Source organism: Coturnix japonica, chromosome 5 (genome assembly GCF_054131305.1).
Source record: "Coturnix japonica strain WE chromosome 5, WE-NBRP24, whole genome shotgun sequence".
Classification (NCBI taxonomy): Eukaryota; Metazoa; Chordata; class Aves; order Galliformes; family Phasianidae; genus Coturnix; species Coturnix japonica.
In genome coordinates this window covers 47,749,094-47,764,674 of record NC_140667.1, presented here as the reverse complement: position 1 = coordinate 47,764,674, position 15,581 = coordinate 47,749,094, and the positions used below count along the sequence as shown (strand labels likewise).

Genomic DNA, 15,581 nt, shown 5'->3' with positions numbered 1-15,581 from the left:
TTGTATCTTCTGGGTTTTAAGAGCAGAAATAAATCAGAGTATCAGTTAGTGTATGCCCATGTTGCACAGTCTTTAATGCTCTGTAATGTGTCAGAGCTCCTGTATGTCCTCCAAAAAAAAAGTTGCCTTTTCTTAGGGGTTACTGTAATGGCAGCTGTTTTCATTCAGATTTGATTTAAAGGAATCGAGAATAGATTACTTGTCTTCAAAATCTGCTTTAAGACAACAGATCTATCAATGGTCATATTGCATTGTACTCTGCCACTGCTCAGTGGATATAGGACAGTTTGTATATTTGTTTGCAGTTCTGTTGCTGTAATTTAGCGGTTTCTTTCTGAAAACTATCACTGGAAATTATGGAATGGTTTCCTTTAAAAATTTCTCAATTTGTTTCGTTTTCTAGGAACGATTCCAGTTTCCATCCCATGTTACAGATGTGTCTGAAGAAGCAAAAGATCTTATTCAGCGACTTATCTGCAGTAGGGAACGTAGGCTGGGACAGAATGGAATAGAGGATTTTAAGTCTCATGCATTTTTTGAAGGACTTAACTGGGATAACATCCGAAACCTAGAAGCACCTTATATTCCAGATGTTAGCAGTCCATCTGACACCTCAAACTTCGATGTAGACGATGATGTATTGAGAAATCCAGTGAGTCTTTTATTTAAATATCACTAACGCAAGTATCCACTGTGCTGCATTGTAAGGTAGTGGTGAAAACTTGTTTCGAGAGAGATAATTACTTTCATGTTTTTGGGGTTGTTTTTTTTTTTTTTATTGTTGTTTTTGTTCTGTAAAAGGAGCAAGTAGTGAATTTGCTGATATGTTGTGCTAATGAAATGTTTTGTTTTAAAGTCTAAAAGTCCATGAAACAGGTTCCCAGGTCTAGGAAATTTAGTGGTACCTCCACATATATACTTGGATTTACTCTGTGGTGCAATGTTACAGCAACAGGGAGTATTCATATTGCAGCCATAATGACATGAATGCTCAAATGAAGATCAAAAGTAGTTATGCTATGTGAAATTTTGGAACAATGAAACCCCACTCAACTAACCCAATTTACCAACTGTTATCATTTAGAAAAGAAACTTGCAGTTCCTGAAAACCGAAATGAGCAGTGAGGTGGAAAACATTATTTTTTAACATTTGAAATGACTTCACATTGTAGCATTAAATAACATAGTTGCTCAAAATTAAAGCTTATTCATGCAGGAAAAAAGCTGACATATATTTGCCCTTTTAATTTATCTTTACAAGGAGCTTGTATTTTGTTCTGTTCTTCAGCGGGTATGAATATGATCTATCTTCAAAAGTACATACAGGCAGCTTGTAATCACAGCTGTCCTGGTGAGAGAACTCAAATTGATGCTACTTCAGTCACTTAAAAAACAGAAGACTGTTTTTGGGAGTGAGGGTGTTGCTGTTCCCTTCCTTCAGTTTTGTTCGTGGCCACTTGTTCATCAGTTTCAATCCAAGAAACGGAGAACTTTTGGCTTGATTTTTTGATGACGTGTCTTGCAGTAACAAGCATACTAAAGCAAACATCATGCATTTTCATGCCTGGTCACTTTAATTAGGAACTTGAAGTTTCAGGTTTTCTTTTAATGGTTGCCTTGTGCTTTGAACTTGCTGAAATGCTGCCTTTTCAAGTGCCAGCTCACAAAAAAAGTAGGCTTCTAAATTCAGGTCATTATATTAAATGACCTAATCTGAATTAAGGTTCATACAAGGACAATAGAAGGCTATACAATGAAGCATAATTGCCATTTGTGAATTGGTAAGTGCTAAGAAGAATCTTTCCATCAGCTGTTTCTTTTTAACCATTGAGAGTAAATCAAATGGCTTTAGCTCTGCATGGGTTCTCTTCTGGGTTTTCATGCCTGTTATTTTTATGCAGGAAGTGGTGCCACCGAGTTCTCATACAGGCTTTTCTGGACTGCATTTACCCTTTGTTGGGTTTACATATACAACTGATAGGTAAGCAAAGGATATGTTGTTTATTAAAGCGATATTCAAAATAAATCTAATTCTAGAAAGATCTCATTGTTGTAACCAAGCAGGAATAAGCCTATACATGTATCGATGGATGAATCCTCCATCCCACATGAATATATTTTGAACGTATTTTGATCATGTTTTCCAAGATTAGATGCTTTTGTATTTAATTTCCATTATTTGAAATGAATGAAACTTAAGGGACTAGATGTTACATGTAGGGAAGTACAAACTTGATCTTCTTGCTTGAAGAGGCTAAAAGCAAGTCTTGTCCGAGTTGCTTGTCTGCCACGAACAATTCAGGATTTTTTCATTGCTTGTTGGTACGTAACATTAACATAGTGTAATGTTACTCTAAATACAGATTCCCCATTTTCAGGTGGTAGTAAGTTCTGACAATGGAGAGTTAATAATAATAATTATTCAAACAGTTTGTAAAGTTAACATACATTAGCATAATTAAATACCTGAATGTAAGTATCTTAATTCATCAGCATCATACATGGTAGTGTCAGGGTATATCTGCTTTGACAGTTCTCTCAACAGTAACAGTTTTACTGGATGTTCTTGTAAGTTTAAGTTGCATAGTAGTTGGAATCCCAACTTGTCACTGCTATGTAGACTGCTGAGAGCATTAAAAGATTTTTACTTTTGTGTTTATTTTCAGCTCTTTATCCGATAGAGGCACTTTGAAGAGTGCAATGCAGTCTGACACTGTAACCAATGATGTGGATGTACAGCATGACTCAAAGAACACTTCACAAATAGAAGGTTATGAAAAGAAAATAAGGAAATTAGAGCAAGAAAAGCAGGATTTGAACAGAAAACTGCAAGGTGAGTGGCTTATGGTTTTTTTGGATTCTTAGCTCTTGCTATTAGAGGAATCAAAATGTATCTCACTGAATAACTTTTCCTCCTTTCCTGATATTAAAGAATCTACACAGACAGTGCAAAGCCTCCAAGGTCCAGTGTGTGCTACAGTAAATACAAACCGCGATAAGGAAATAAAAAAATTGAATGAAGAAATTGAACGGTTGAAGAACAAATTAACAGGTAAGCCTCTGGCATGACTAGCAGTAATTATGGTACTGGAGCTTAATGTTAATAGAAATAGCAAAATACATATTGTGGTTTTGCAGTAATTACAATTAACATTATTGAGGTCTTTAAAAAAAATCTTTAGTTGAATAGTTAAAGGCATTTAAGTATTTTCAGGCAAGTACTTAACCTTCTCTTCCACTTCTACATCCTGATACTATGTACTAGTATGGAAGATCGAGAGTGGAATGAATTGAATGGATGGGTTAAAGCCAATATTTTCAGTCATGTTGATTCCCATGAAGGTCTCTGGAGATCCTGATCTCTTGGAGGAGTATATTTTTGATTGAATTTTACTGGATGTATGGGTAACAGAGGATAGAGAGAAAAGATTAGTTGCCCTTTAGTAATATGAGTGGTTAGATAATGGTGGGGATGCATAATAATAATAATAATACTGCATATTTAAATATTTCTGAGCTGCTGCGCCCTTTGTGTTTTTGTCTGGTGATGCACTAATTAGGAAGTATTGCAGAGAAATACTGGCATCTGTCCCAAGAAGGGACTGACTCATCTGTATCACTGAAAATCTGTTGCTTGACAGTGCTATTAGTTTATACATAAAAACCTTCTGTTAGTGTCTAATTTTTAAGTGGGCATCAGTCATATGGTTGTTCTGAATCCTGATGGGTCAGCTAAGATGTTTATAGGGGCCTGTAGTGAGTTTAGATGCCAGGTTACTAATACCCAAAACCTTAAACCATTGTCCTCCATTCATGAGCACTTATTTGTAGACCTCTCTATTTCCTTGGTCCAGATCCCTAAAGCTTTCTTAAGTTATTATCTTGGTTCATGTGTCAGTCAGTCCACTGTTGGTCACAACTGATATTTCTTTTTACAGTTCAGCAAAACCACCCCCTTTATAAGAACATTTGTTGTGAAACCAAACTCTGTTCTTGTGCATACTAGAAATCATGTTTGTCTAAAGAGTTTGATTAAGGTGCTATACTGCAAATGGGTCAGGTTTATCCAGTTCTTCAGCCTATTGTGTGCTGTTACATATTGAAATCTGGCAGTATAGTCTGTGGAGTGGGAGGGAGTTCAGCACAGCTTCGTACTAAAATGAGAAAAGGAATGCTACTTCAAATGCTACGGCAATGCTTGGGATCACTGAATGCACAGGTTCAGCTTCCTGTTCTACCATAGATGTCACAATTTCAGTGAGAGAGTTATTCCTGTGCAATTTCTTACTTGTGTAAAAGTAGTAGCAATTAAAACCAAATGGAGAATGACAGTTCAGTTTCTTACCAGCTCTAAGACTGAAATATTTCTAAAGGCAATTACCTTTTCTGCTTAACGATGATCAAAATTTTTTAATCTTCTTTGCAACTAAGAAGAGAACTGCCAAGGGAACATCCTGGTAGGATTATGGGCAGTTGGGTTTCCATTCTGCTTCATGCAGAATGATGTTGCCTTTCCAGATCTTCGTCTCTTATCTACTTTGGGATAAGTAGATATGGAAATAAATAAGCTCTAGGAAATGGTGGTTATTTCCTGTCTTTCTGCTTGCACCATTAAATGAAGTCTTGCTTGTCATATAATGAAAAATATTTAGGAGACAAATTACCAGAACTGGAATTCAAATGACTTGATTTAATTTCAGTGCTAACAAGGGGTAGAAGTTGTGTTTCTCAAACCATGAAACATCCCCGTGTTAAGGCTTTTTTGCTTCAAGAGATAACAGTCTTTGGGAGGTGTGGAATTGTTTGTTTTTAATATGTTGGGAAAGTTAAAATTACATGAGGCCGCTGGTGCATTGGAGTTAATTTCAAGCTGCCTAAAATGGAAAGAAGGTAATTTTCTGAATGAAGTTATGCCAGTTTACTTAAGTAATGTTCCTTACTTGATGCATGTTGGGGACCAGTTACCTTTATTACGTATTACTCTGCAGATGTCAGTAAACTGGAAGGACAGCTTGCAGATGCAGTGGCTTTCCGACAAGAGCATGAAGACTGTATGCATAAGTTGAAAGGACTGGAAAAGCAGTGCCGAGTATTACGGCAAGAAAAGGAAGACCTTCATAAGGTATTGATCCAAATATGAATATGCTTATAAAGAGATGGTCTTGTGCAGCCTGATTTCTGTGAAAGACTTCTGGAATAGCAAAAGTCCTCTTGGAAATGCCACCCTAGAAACAGAATAACTGTTGTCTTGGTATGCTCCTGCAGCTGTGTAAATCAACTATTTGTGTGAATTAACTATTAGGAATAATATTTGAAGTTATCTGAGAGGTTTGAGTTTTCAAGTCGTCTTATGTAGGTTCACTTTCTTTCCTGGGAAGAATAAACTGACTTCCATTTATATATATATACATTTTTTTTTCAACCAGCAACTTGTAGAAGCCTCAGAAAGATTAAAGACACAATCCAAAGAGCTGCGGGATGCCCACCAACAAAGAAAGCTGGCCGTGCAGGAATTCTCCGAGCTCAGTGAGAGGATGGGAGAGTTGCGGTCTCAAAAGCAGAAACTGTCCCGACAACTTCGTGACAAAGAGGAGGAAATGGAAATGAGCTTGCAGAAAAATGATGCTATGCGACAGGACATCCGTAAATCAGAGAAAATCAGAAAAGAGGTTAGCTCAATAAAACAGCTAACAGCGACACGTTTCAGCTGCTGCTTGCCCTGTATTACAGATGTGATTGTACTGAGAAATCAGCAGAAACAATAATTTACTCTGCTTTTAAGATATTGCTCTGATAGCTCTTCCGTATCATTTCACTGTAGATCACAAAATAGGTTGTGGAGTAATTTCTAGAAGCTTTCTAGCATTTCAGAGAATTAGCAGAGTCTACTTTATTCTTTGTATTCAGGCTGATTTCGGCCTGATGTCTCAAGGAAATCATTCTTGCTACATGCCCAGCCTCTAATTTCTTTGATTCCTGCTGACTGAGTTCCAGTCAGCTTGAAACCTGGAATGCTCAGTGCCTTGACGTGCTTTATGTTGGAGTATTTTGACTTCACTTTTTTTTCCTAGCTGAATGTTTCTGTCTCTCTGGAGGGAAGAGCAGTGATGCAGACTGAATAGGCAGGGATTTACTATTTTCTTAGTGTATAGAGTATCTTTGTAAATATCTTTAAACAAGTTAATTTTCTGATTACTATCCTAGGCAGTTTATAATTTTGAATAAGAAGTGGATAACTGGAAGATTGCATGAGTTATGGTTAATGCAGTGTTTTAATCACTGAAAAGGTTTCATATTTTCTGTGTCCTATGAGTGAAGTTTGAAAAAGAACTTGAGCTTTATAAGTGGTGCTAGAAAACACATGGCAAGTTGGAGGGCAGAATATGAAAATGTAGTAAGAGATGAAGTATTTCAGACCTGCCTGTGAATTAGAGGCGGTACTTAACTGGGAAAGACATAGGGTTACAGTACTACATTTGGCAGTGCATTCTGCCCTCCTTTCAAGTGTTATTGCATGTTTCTATGAAAGACATGATCATCTGTCTTTGTTCCTAGAAATTCCTCTGTTCTCTCTTTCCTAACATCTTCATCAGCCTTCTATTCAGATCTTAATCTTTAAGTTCATTATCTTAGTCTACAGTTCTACCTGTATTGCTTTTAAAAACAACTTTGTTAGTTGAATTTGAATGCAAAGAAAACCAAGCAGTTTTTATTCTTCTTTAGTTTCATAGCTGCCTTGGATGCTACTAGATTATCTTTCTGATACTATAAGCTTTTTGAAATAGGTAAATGGATGATGATCAAGGCTATTTTATTCCATAATTGCAAGGTACAAGTGTTCAGTGTTCATATTTGAAGTATTTCACAGTAACTTGGCTCAAAGTTCAGGATTTTCAGATCTGCTGCCTTAGTAGATACTGAGTCATGGAGCTGACCTGTAAATATGAAAGGCTTTTCTCTTTCACAGCTGCATTGACTTCCTAGAGCTGATTCCTTCTTTTAACATTAATAAAAGCTTTGCCGTTATCCCTGCACATATCTAATATGGTTTGTGTCAGTACCAAAAATCATTTGGTAGTAGATCTGCTTTAAGAAAGACAGATGCCTGAATCACTGAAGGCAAAACGTTATCATGAAATTCTGAAAGCTTTCACACAAAATGGCGTAACATAAGATAGAGATGAGGAAAATATTTGTTTTCAAGGCCATGGAAAACTCATCTCTATGGAAGGGAGGAAATGAATGGCAAGGTAGTAATTTAAATGACTTTAAATTACTCTGATTTTATAGCTGGAATCCCAACTTGAAGAAGTTATGGCAGAAGCATCAAAAGAACGCAAGCTTCGTGAACACAGTGAGGTCTTCTGCAAACAACTGGAAAATGAACTGGAAGCTCTGAAGGTTACTTCTTTTTTTTTTTTCTTTTTAATGTTTACTCGTCACATGGGACTTGCAATATTTTTGCTTACTCAGTGTTGATACCAGGATAAAAAATACCATCTACTTTTTTTTTCCTAATAAACCTATGTGGTCCAAAGTTGTTATCTCTGTAACCATTTTGATCCCCTTAGGGTCATGTAAGCAGACCAGTCACTTAAGGAGCTAAACACTTGAAGGCAGCTTTTGAGCCGTTTAGGCCCTAAGCAAAATTTTTCCAAAGTGTTGGAATAGGACAATTCTTTTTCAGATGATGCTTCTAAAATATAAGGATTGTAGTCCCTTCCTGATGAGTTCTTTTCTCCACTCTTCTGCAGGTGAAGCAGGGGGGGCGGGCAGCAGGTGCCACACTAGAACATCAGCAGGAGCTTTCAAAAATGAAGGCTGAGCTGGAAAAGAAAATCTTATTCTATGAAGAGGAGCTGGTCCGGCGAGAAGCATCACATGTTCTAGAAGTAAAAAACGTGAAAAAGGAAGTACACGATTCGGAGAGTCATCAGCTTGCACTGCAGAAAGAGATCATGATACTAAAGGATAAATTAGAGAAAACGAAGCGAGAGAGGTAAGTTTTAGGGACGTGATTAATAACCAAGGATTTCTTTTGTATGTGTGCTGCATCGCGTAGGTAACAGCTCAGGATGGTGTTTCACTTTAATCCTGTTCATGTTTTTCTGAAAATCCCAGTCTAGATTCTGCAGTCTTACTGTACATGCTTGTATTTCTTGTCCTCCTTAGGCATAGCGAAATGGAGGAAGCAGTGGGATCAATGAAAGAGAAATACGAGCGTGAAAGATCTATGCTCTTAGAAGATAACAAAAAGCTAACAACAGAAAATGAGAAGGTAATTATTTTAGGAAACATTTTTTTTAGCAAAGCAAGAAGTATTATGTTCTGCTGTTCTGAAGTGTTCAAATAATGTTCTCATTGATCTGAACAGTACCAGTAAATGTTCAGGTAATATATAGTAAAACAAATGAATTTTTGGTGATATAAGTGTCAGAGATCTGGCCAAGTGGTAGCTTTAGCATCTCAGTTACTGCTCTTTGTGGAACTGATTCCTGCAACTCAGAGGGCACCACCTTCCAATTTTTGTGTGGAAGCTTCACAGAGAGCAAAGCATTTACAATGCCAGCTTGCCTTCCTGATGGCTTACAGTTAAGCCTCTTTCCTCACTGTAGCCTCTGCGCTTGCTTCAATCTGCTCCACCTTTGCTTTCAATCGATTTCTGTGAAATGGAAATGTGTTCCATGGTCAGTATCTGATCATGATCCAGTTCTGCAAAAATAACAAGTAAAATATAATTTCATGTGTTGTTTGTTCAAATTCTGTAAGTATGTAGACATACACATAGATAAATGTATGAAACGTATGTAAAGGGGAAATCTTTTGTTTCAGCTTTGCTCCTTTGTGGACAAATTAACAGCACAGAACAGGCAGCTAGATGATGAGCTCCAAGACCTAGCAGCAAAGAAGGAGTCTGTTGCTCACTGGGAAGCTCAGATTGCAGAAATTATTCAGTGGTATGTATTGTTTAGAGATCCTGATGGCCACTTGCAGATTTTTGAAATATTGACTGCACTTTTTTTTATGTATAGCCAGGCCCTTTTTTGTGCATCTGGGATCAAACAAAAACATAGTGCTTTGGAGTGATGATGAACCGTTTCTCTTTTGCTTTGCAGAATAACTGGCTAATAAGATTTCTAAGTGAAATTGTTGGATACTGTTAAGTACAGAGGAGAGGGTTTGTTTGTCAACTTGCTTCAAACTCTTAAGTAGTTATTAAGCCACAACGTTTAGAGTATTCTGATAAACCTTGTTGGGAAGATTGTCATGATTTAAAGGTCCACGCTAACACAGACCCTGACTAGTTGTATGAGACACACTTGCACTTAATTCGTGGATCAGTCTTTCCTTCTTATTTCCTGGGTATTTAATGAATGCATGACATTTAGTCACCTACATGTGTCTTCTGCTGGCTGAAAATGAGTGTTGCTACAGTTGGAGATCTGTGGTTTTAACTTAGATGTAGATTAGTCTAGTTGCTGATGAATACTTAGGCCTGAAAAGGCATTTCAGCTGAGTGGTAAGGGGCAAGTTTTGCATCATTTTTGTACTTGCCCTTCCATATGTTATAGGAGGACTTTACAATAGCCCTTATAAAAACCAAGCAAGCAGTATGCAGATCATGTTACAGAAAACAGCAGAGAATCTCTGCAGAACACTTCCTGATGGCAGGAGGAAAGCTTCAGTTTCCCTGGTAACTGCCACAATCGAGAGAATCAAATACAAGAACAACCTAAAGCAAGGCAATATAAGCAATATTCAGTTTTCTCTGCTGGGAGTTTTTCATGCTTTCTCCATGTTTGCCATGTCTCTAAATCCGATGCAAACAATAATTATTTGGTAGTACATTCTTTGTTGCTGTGATCCATGAAACTGTTCACTGACAGCTTTTTGTGATTGCACAATAGGGTAAGTGATGAAAAGGATGCTCGTGGCTATCTCCAAGCATTAGCCTCCAAAATGACAGAAGAACTAGAATCTTTGAGAAGTTCCAGTCTGGGATCAAGAACACTGGTAAGAAAATAGCAAGCATTTGGCTGTTCTGGAGATGTCTAAGAAGCCAACATTCTCAATATCTGCTCAGAATCAGGCATTTTTTCTAATCAATCCTCTGCTCTGCTAATGACATACTGGTTTTACCTATTGATAAATTCATTTGCTTGTACAATCAGAATTTGATAAATAGAGTGGTATTTCTTAATAACATCTACCACTAAAACTGTTGCACAGTACAGAGGAGTAGAAGCAATAAATTAAACAGAAATCCTCTTAAAGGAGTATGGTTTCTAAGACAAAAACACTGCTCTGCCTTGGCAGGTATTAAATACCTGCTTAAGAAAAGGGAAAAACATTTGCAGCTGGCCATGGAAGCCCACGCCTCTAGCAGATGCTGTGGAAAGAGTCATTCTGCTGCTGGTTTATATAGATAAAAGTTCCTCATTCCTTCTAAACCTATGAATAGGTGAAAATAAAAGAAGGTTATGACTTTTTTACAAGCTAGCCTTTGCCTGCATCATAGAGGAAACGATCATAATGTTAAGTGGTTTTATAAGAAGAAAGATTGGATCAAATGCCGTTGGCCCAGAATAAAGAATGCTCTCTGTTCTGTATATTACAGCTGGTTTTGTAACTTCTGCAGAACCTGATCTAAGGTTAATTATTTCTCAACATAAAAAAGGCTCTCATTTTCATGAGTATTATTTGCATTTTCATCTGACTGGAGAGAATACCCAGAGCACTGAAAATGTAGTCCGCACTGAAAAATGCTTTGAAAACCTTGGAAAAGTAGCTGGAGGTGGTGAGGTTTTACATAGTGTAATCTACTTAATGAACATATGAACTGTTTAGGTGAAAGTCCCTAAGTATCCAGGATATCTCAAGACCCAAATTACTTCATTTTCTTTGTGCTATGTTTTAGGATATTATGTCTTACATAAACTGTATACATTTATCTAAATTCCTGAAGTCCAGTATGTCACTCTGCAAGTTCTATATGCTTTTCTAGTCTGAACAATGAAAGCTAACCATTTTCAGTGGATTCTCTGCTTGACTGTCATTCTTGGTGCTAGCAATTTGATTTCAAGCATATTATGCTATATATATATATATATATATATATATATATATATAACCATTAAAAGCAAATTATCATTACTTTGTTTTTACAAAATAATATCTGGCTATTGGCTGATTTCTGCATAGTGGGAATAGTGTCCATAATTAATCAAAAGTGCATTCTCTGAACCAGCGTGAAAGATATTTTACGTCTCTGAACAGCTACTGAAATACATTTAGACATCTGATGTTAATATTCAATAACTTACTGCAACAGGATCCACTTTGGAAAGTGCGACGCAGTCAGAAGTTGGATATGTCAGCGAGGCTGGAATTGCAGTCTGCCCTTGATGCTGAAATTCGTGCCAAACAACTAGTTCAAGAAGAGCTACGAAAAGTTAAAGATGCAAACATATCTTTTGAAAGGTAAGAGCTGCTTTGATTATGTTTGGGTTTTACTGTGCTGCTGTAAATTAGAATAGTAATAGTAACAGCTTTGTTTTGGATTGCTCCCTTCTGCTTGGATTAGTGGACTTTGCTGGAAAGATCCCACTCTATAGGCTGGACGTTTCTAGTGTTGTCAAATGAGAACTCTTTTTTCAAGTTAACTTTGCACTGGTGTGAATATCTCAGGAATAAGATACGGATCTTAAGCACCTGAGGTAAAAAGTATGGCTAAGAGCAAATTGAAAGCAAAACCAAATATTTTTTTAATATACTGACTGGGAGACCAAACTAGTATTATAATAATTATATTTGGCAAATAATTACAGTGGTAACAGGAGTCTTAAGTGTAATTTTCATTATCTAGTCAGGTAGTGAGGTACTAATTGAGGGGAAAAATAAAATCAATTAGCCTAGAAAAAAAAAAATTAAAAAAAAAAGGAAAAATAAAAAGTTTTTTTTCTAGGACCCTGAGGCTGGCATTCCTGACTTGGAAATACTTATGACTGTATTTTGATCTTATTTTTTACATTAGTAAATTAAAGGAATCTGAAGCAAAAAACAGAGAATTACTGGAAGAGATGGAAGGCTTAAGGAGAAAACTGGAAGAAAAATACAGAACAGATTCAGGTAATTGAAGTTGCTGTGTTTTAACAGAGTTCTAATGCAGCGTTGATTTGGCTTTTTAACTAAGGCTATTCTGTTTTGGGTTTTAGGTCTCAAACTTCCAGACTTTCAGGATTCCATTTTTGAATATTTCAACACCTCTCCTCTTGCACGTGATCTGACCTTCAGAGTGAGTTATTAAGTAAACTGATTATGAAGATGTGATAGCTGAGTTGTATTTTTATTACCTAAAAGTAACACTTGGGCCCTATATAACAGATATGTATCTGGCATGTTAGTCAGGTTAGCATGTCTTAGAATTGAATGACCAGTAGACATCAGATTAACTGGCATTTTGGAGAGAAACTGCCTTCTTTAGGAAATATTCACAAAAGCTTACATTACGTAGTTTTCCTTATGTTTTCTTTAAGTCTGTTTCAAGCCTTTGGCTGAATGATATACATTCAGGTTGTTTGAGAAAGGCTGGCAAAGCGTATTACTAATAAGGGATTAAATACGTTGGAGTTGGAAGATGCTAGTTAAGGTTTAAAAAAAAGAAAGTATTCCCACAGTTCAGACAGTGCTTAAACAAACATATAAAGTTGTTGGCTCCAGATCTTCATGGGGTGGTCAGAATAGAAGGGACTGGGGAGAGAATCAGGACTCACAGATGATGGTACTGAAAGTTCATTGTGACACACCCACTGATCCTTGGAAAACTAATCATATACATAGCAGCTTCAAGTGGGCGTTTTGCTTAGAAAAATTTGTGCATTCCCCAAGGAAGCAGCTGTTAAATGCAGTGCAGAATCACTTCTCCTTACTTCATGAACTCCTGATCCTTGAAGATTGGAGATTTGTATTCTTTTTTTGCAAAACACATTGTCAGTTCAGGATGAAGCTGTGAGCTGAAACTGGAAAGAATGATCTGTTATGTTTATGGACCTGAGTTAAAAGGGCTGAGGGTTAGAACCTAATCAGTCTGTGAGATAGTATATGTGAAATTTGTACATTCTCTGTCGTTTTTCAAATTCTTACTGGTGCCAAAAGGAAAGCCCATGGACATGCTGTGATATTTCCATGTGCATATTTTGTGTCTGTGCTGTTCTCAGTTAGAAAATGCTCATGCTGGCTTTCTTGCTTAAGCAATGAGATGAGTTATGTGGATGAGGTGAAAAGAAATATTACATACATACACTACAGTGTGGATGGCTTTTATCTACCAACTTTGATATTGCTTTATGAATCACCAAATACACTTAAAATAGTAACTTAGAACATCAAGACAGTAACTACTAAAGATCCAGTCTACAGATCCAGCAATAAAGGCATACTCACTGATTGAATGCAAGTGGCATTTTTTGATGTATTATATTAAAATTCCTGATACAGTACTTAGTAACTTCTATTAACAATTTTTTTCACGTGTACATACATTTAAGGTTTGTCTGTCTAATCTGCTCTAGGTTAGTTTAGTTTGAATGAATATCATTGGGCCATATTAAACATTAGATAGCTAGCCTACTAGTATTCCATATGAAGTTTTTCTGTGGGTGATAAGTGATCGTTTTTATCCCTCATATCTGTTACAACAAAGGATTCTGTTTCTTCTTCGTCTACATCTTCTCTGCTAGCCTTTTGGGAAGAAGTAAGTTCTTGCTAGTAGTTTCGTCTCCTTATTTTGTTGTGACCTATCATAGTAAAAATGGCCTTCTAAAACTAGATGTTGCTTCTTTAGCTTCTCTATATTTAATCCACTAAATAGAGCTAGTTTAGTTTTCTTTTAATACATTCTTACAGGATTATTATCTTAGATTTTGACAGTATAAAGCTGAATCACGCCCAGCATTTTTAAATCGTTCATATTACATAATGGTATAATTAAATCTTCAGTGGCCCAGCCCTACGAATCAATTCATAACAAAAAAATAATAACAAATACCCAGATCTATTTAGTGAGCTAACCAAATTTGAGCGATCTTCCTGTTGAAACTGGCTGGGAAGCGAATGATTCATTACTCATTGCCTTTAGTGCTAATTACATCATTTATGTGAAGTCTAATCTGATGTTTGTTAATCATTATTTCCATGATGTCCTCAGAGTACAGTAATACAGCACCCTGCTTCCACACCCAGCTTCTTTAGTTCTGGAATTGTAGCATACTTCCCCCTTGTGCTGGCAATTAGTAGTTGCTAATGTAAGTGTGAAATTAAGAGAGAGCTTCTAATGGGTGCCCTGCTTAAAAAATTGTAGTGAAATGTAGGGCAACGTGATTAAGTCAATGTGATTATTTTTAATTATCAAAGTGGAAATAGGATGAGTGATCATTTTGTAGAAAGCTGCTTAGTTTTAAAAACTTTGTGTTGTATTACTCAAAGAATTTGTCATGTGGCTTTCTTTCTGTGTGCTGGAAAAATCTTAGTGCAGCATAAGCTACCATGAGAAATGAGCTGTTTTATGGATTACTGCCAAGCTCCTCAGACATCATTCTATACCTGCCTGCAAGAGAATCAACACAGTCTTTCTGGCAAAAGCAGACTGTTAAGAGTATTTATGCTGCCTACTACTGGGTTTTGCATATCTCAGTGCTTCCAGCTTTACAGCTTTTTCCATCAGGTGGCAGGATTTGTTTTGAGGAATGATTTTTTTAAGAGTATCAAGTCGTTAGATGTATGAATACAGAAATGAGCAAATTTTCTCATCTATTTCTGCAGTGAGTTGTTCATTGTAGCTACTTTGAACTTCCATTCTGTTTTTGCCTGAGAACACTTCATCGTGTCTGTGGTGTCTAATCTAACATGTTTGCTGTCACTTTTGCAGACTGGCTCCATTAGTGAGCAGGAAACACAGGGTCCCAAATCAGAAGTTTCACCATCTACTTCAGTTGTAACTACAGAGCAGCAACAAGAAGTAAGGGAACTTATTCTACCCTGAAGAGTAATTCAGTGGAAAGTCTCTCTGTCTTGTTCATTATCAGTATATATTGCAGCTTTTGTATGAAGAGGCAAGATTAAATGTTGCTTATGTGTAACTTGACGGTGTTAATTGCATCTTCTTTGAGAATAGTTGCAAATATGAAACTCTTTTGCTGGCTCTGTGTATGTTGATGTACCTCATTTTCATATGTTTTCCGTACTGCTGCTTGCTTGTTAGTGTGCAGGCTTTCCTGTGAGTGCTTTACAACAATCTGTTTCTACTAAATCAGGATGGCAATGTTTCTGACAAATCTTTTATAATTTTCAAAAATGAAAAAACAAACAAACAAACAGAAAACAACAAGCTTTGCCACCCCGACCCTAAAACAAATTCTTGAACCCTCATTTTGCTCAATTACAGTTTTTTGTGATTCAGGAACCAATTCGGCTTCAGAGGATGCCTGCTGCTCCTTCCCCCACCATTCAGTCCATTTCTCTAGCTGTACCAAAGGTAGGGGGACTGTGCTAACCATATTCTGAACTAAGGAAGAATTACCATT

The 15,581-nt window shown here is 36.7% G+C and overlaps 1 protein-coding gene across 15 annotated transcripts in view; it reads left to right on the top strand.

The window, feature by feature from the left end:
* Positions 1-15,581, top strand: part of CDC42BPB (CDC42 binding protein kinase beta) — an 80,492-nt gene that overhangs the window by 46,270 nt on the left and 18,641 nt on the right. For 4 of the 15 annotated variants that reach the window (XR_014947282.1, XM_015865555.3, XM_015865554.3 and 1 more), the window contains exons 8-24: positions 404-652; positions 1,902-1,981; positions 2,667-2,833; positions 2,933-3,052; positions 4,989-5,122; positions 5,427-5,669; positions 7,291-7,401; positions 7,755-7,999; positions 8,173-8,278; positions 8,833-8,957; positions 9,909-10,014; positions 11,333-11,481; positions 12,035-12,129; positions 12,216-12,295; positions 13,703-13,753; positions 14,927-15,016; positions 15,443-15,532. Coding sequence is in view for 14 of the 15 variants with exons in the window: in XM_015865555.3 (XP_015721041.1) it covers positions 404-652; positions 1,902-1,981; positions 2,667-2,833; positions 2,933-3,052; positions 4,989-5,122; positions 5,427-5,669; positions 7,291-7,401; positions 7,755-7,999; positions 8,173-8,278; positions 8,833-8,957; positions 9,909-10,014; positions 11,333-11,481; positions 12,035-12,129; positions 12,216-12,295; positions 13,703-13,753; positions 14,927-15,016; positions 15,443-15,532 (2,241 nt within the window). In the remaining variant the exon portion in view is untranslated. The remainder of the gene's footprint in view (positions 1-403; positions 653-1,901; positions 1,982-2,666; positions 2,834-2,932; positions 3,053-4,988; positions 5,123-5,426; positions 5,670-7,290; positions 7,402-7,754; positions 8,000-8,172; positions 8,279-8,832; positions 8,958-9,908; positions 10,015-11,332; positions 11,482-12,034; positions 12,130-12,215; positions 12,296-13,702; positions 13,754-14,926; positions 15,017-15,442; positions 15,533-15,581) is intronic. The other 11 variants (XM_015865559.2, XM_015865558.3, XM_085550598.1 and 8 more) reach the window with 5 other exon arrangements.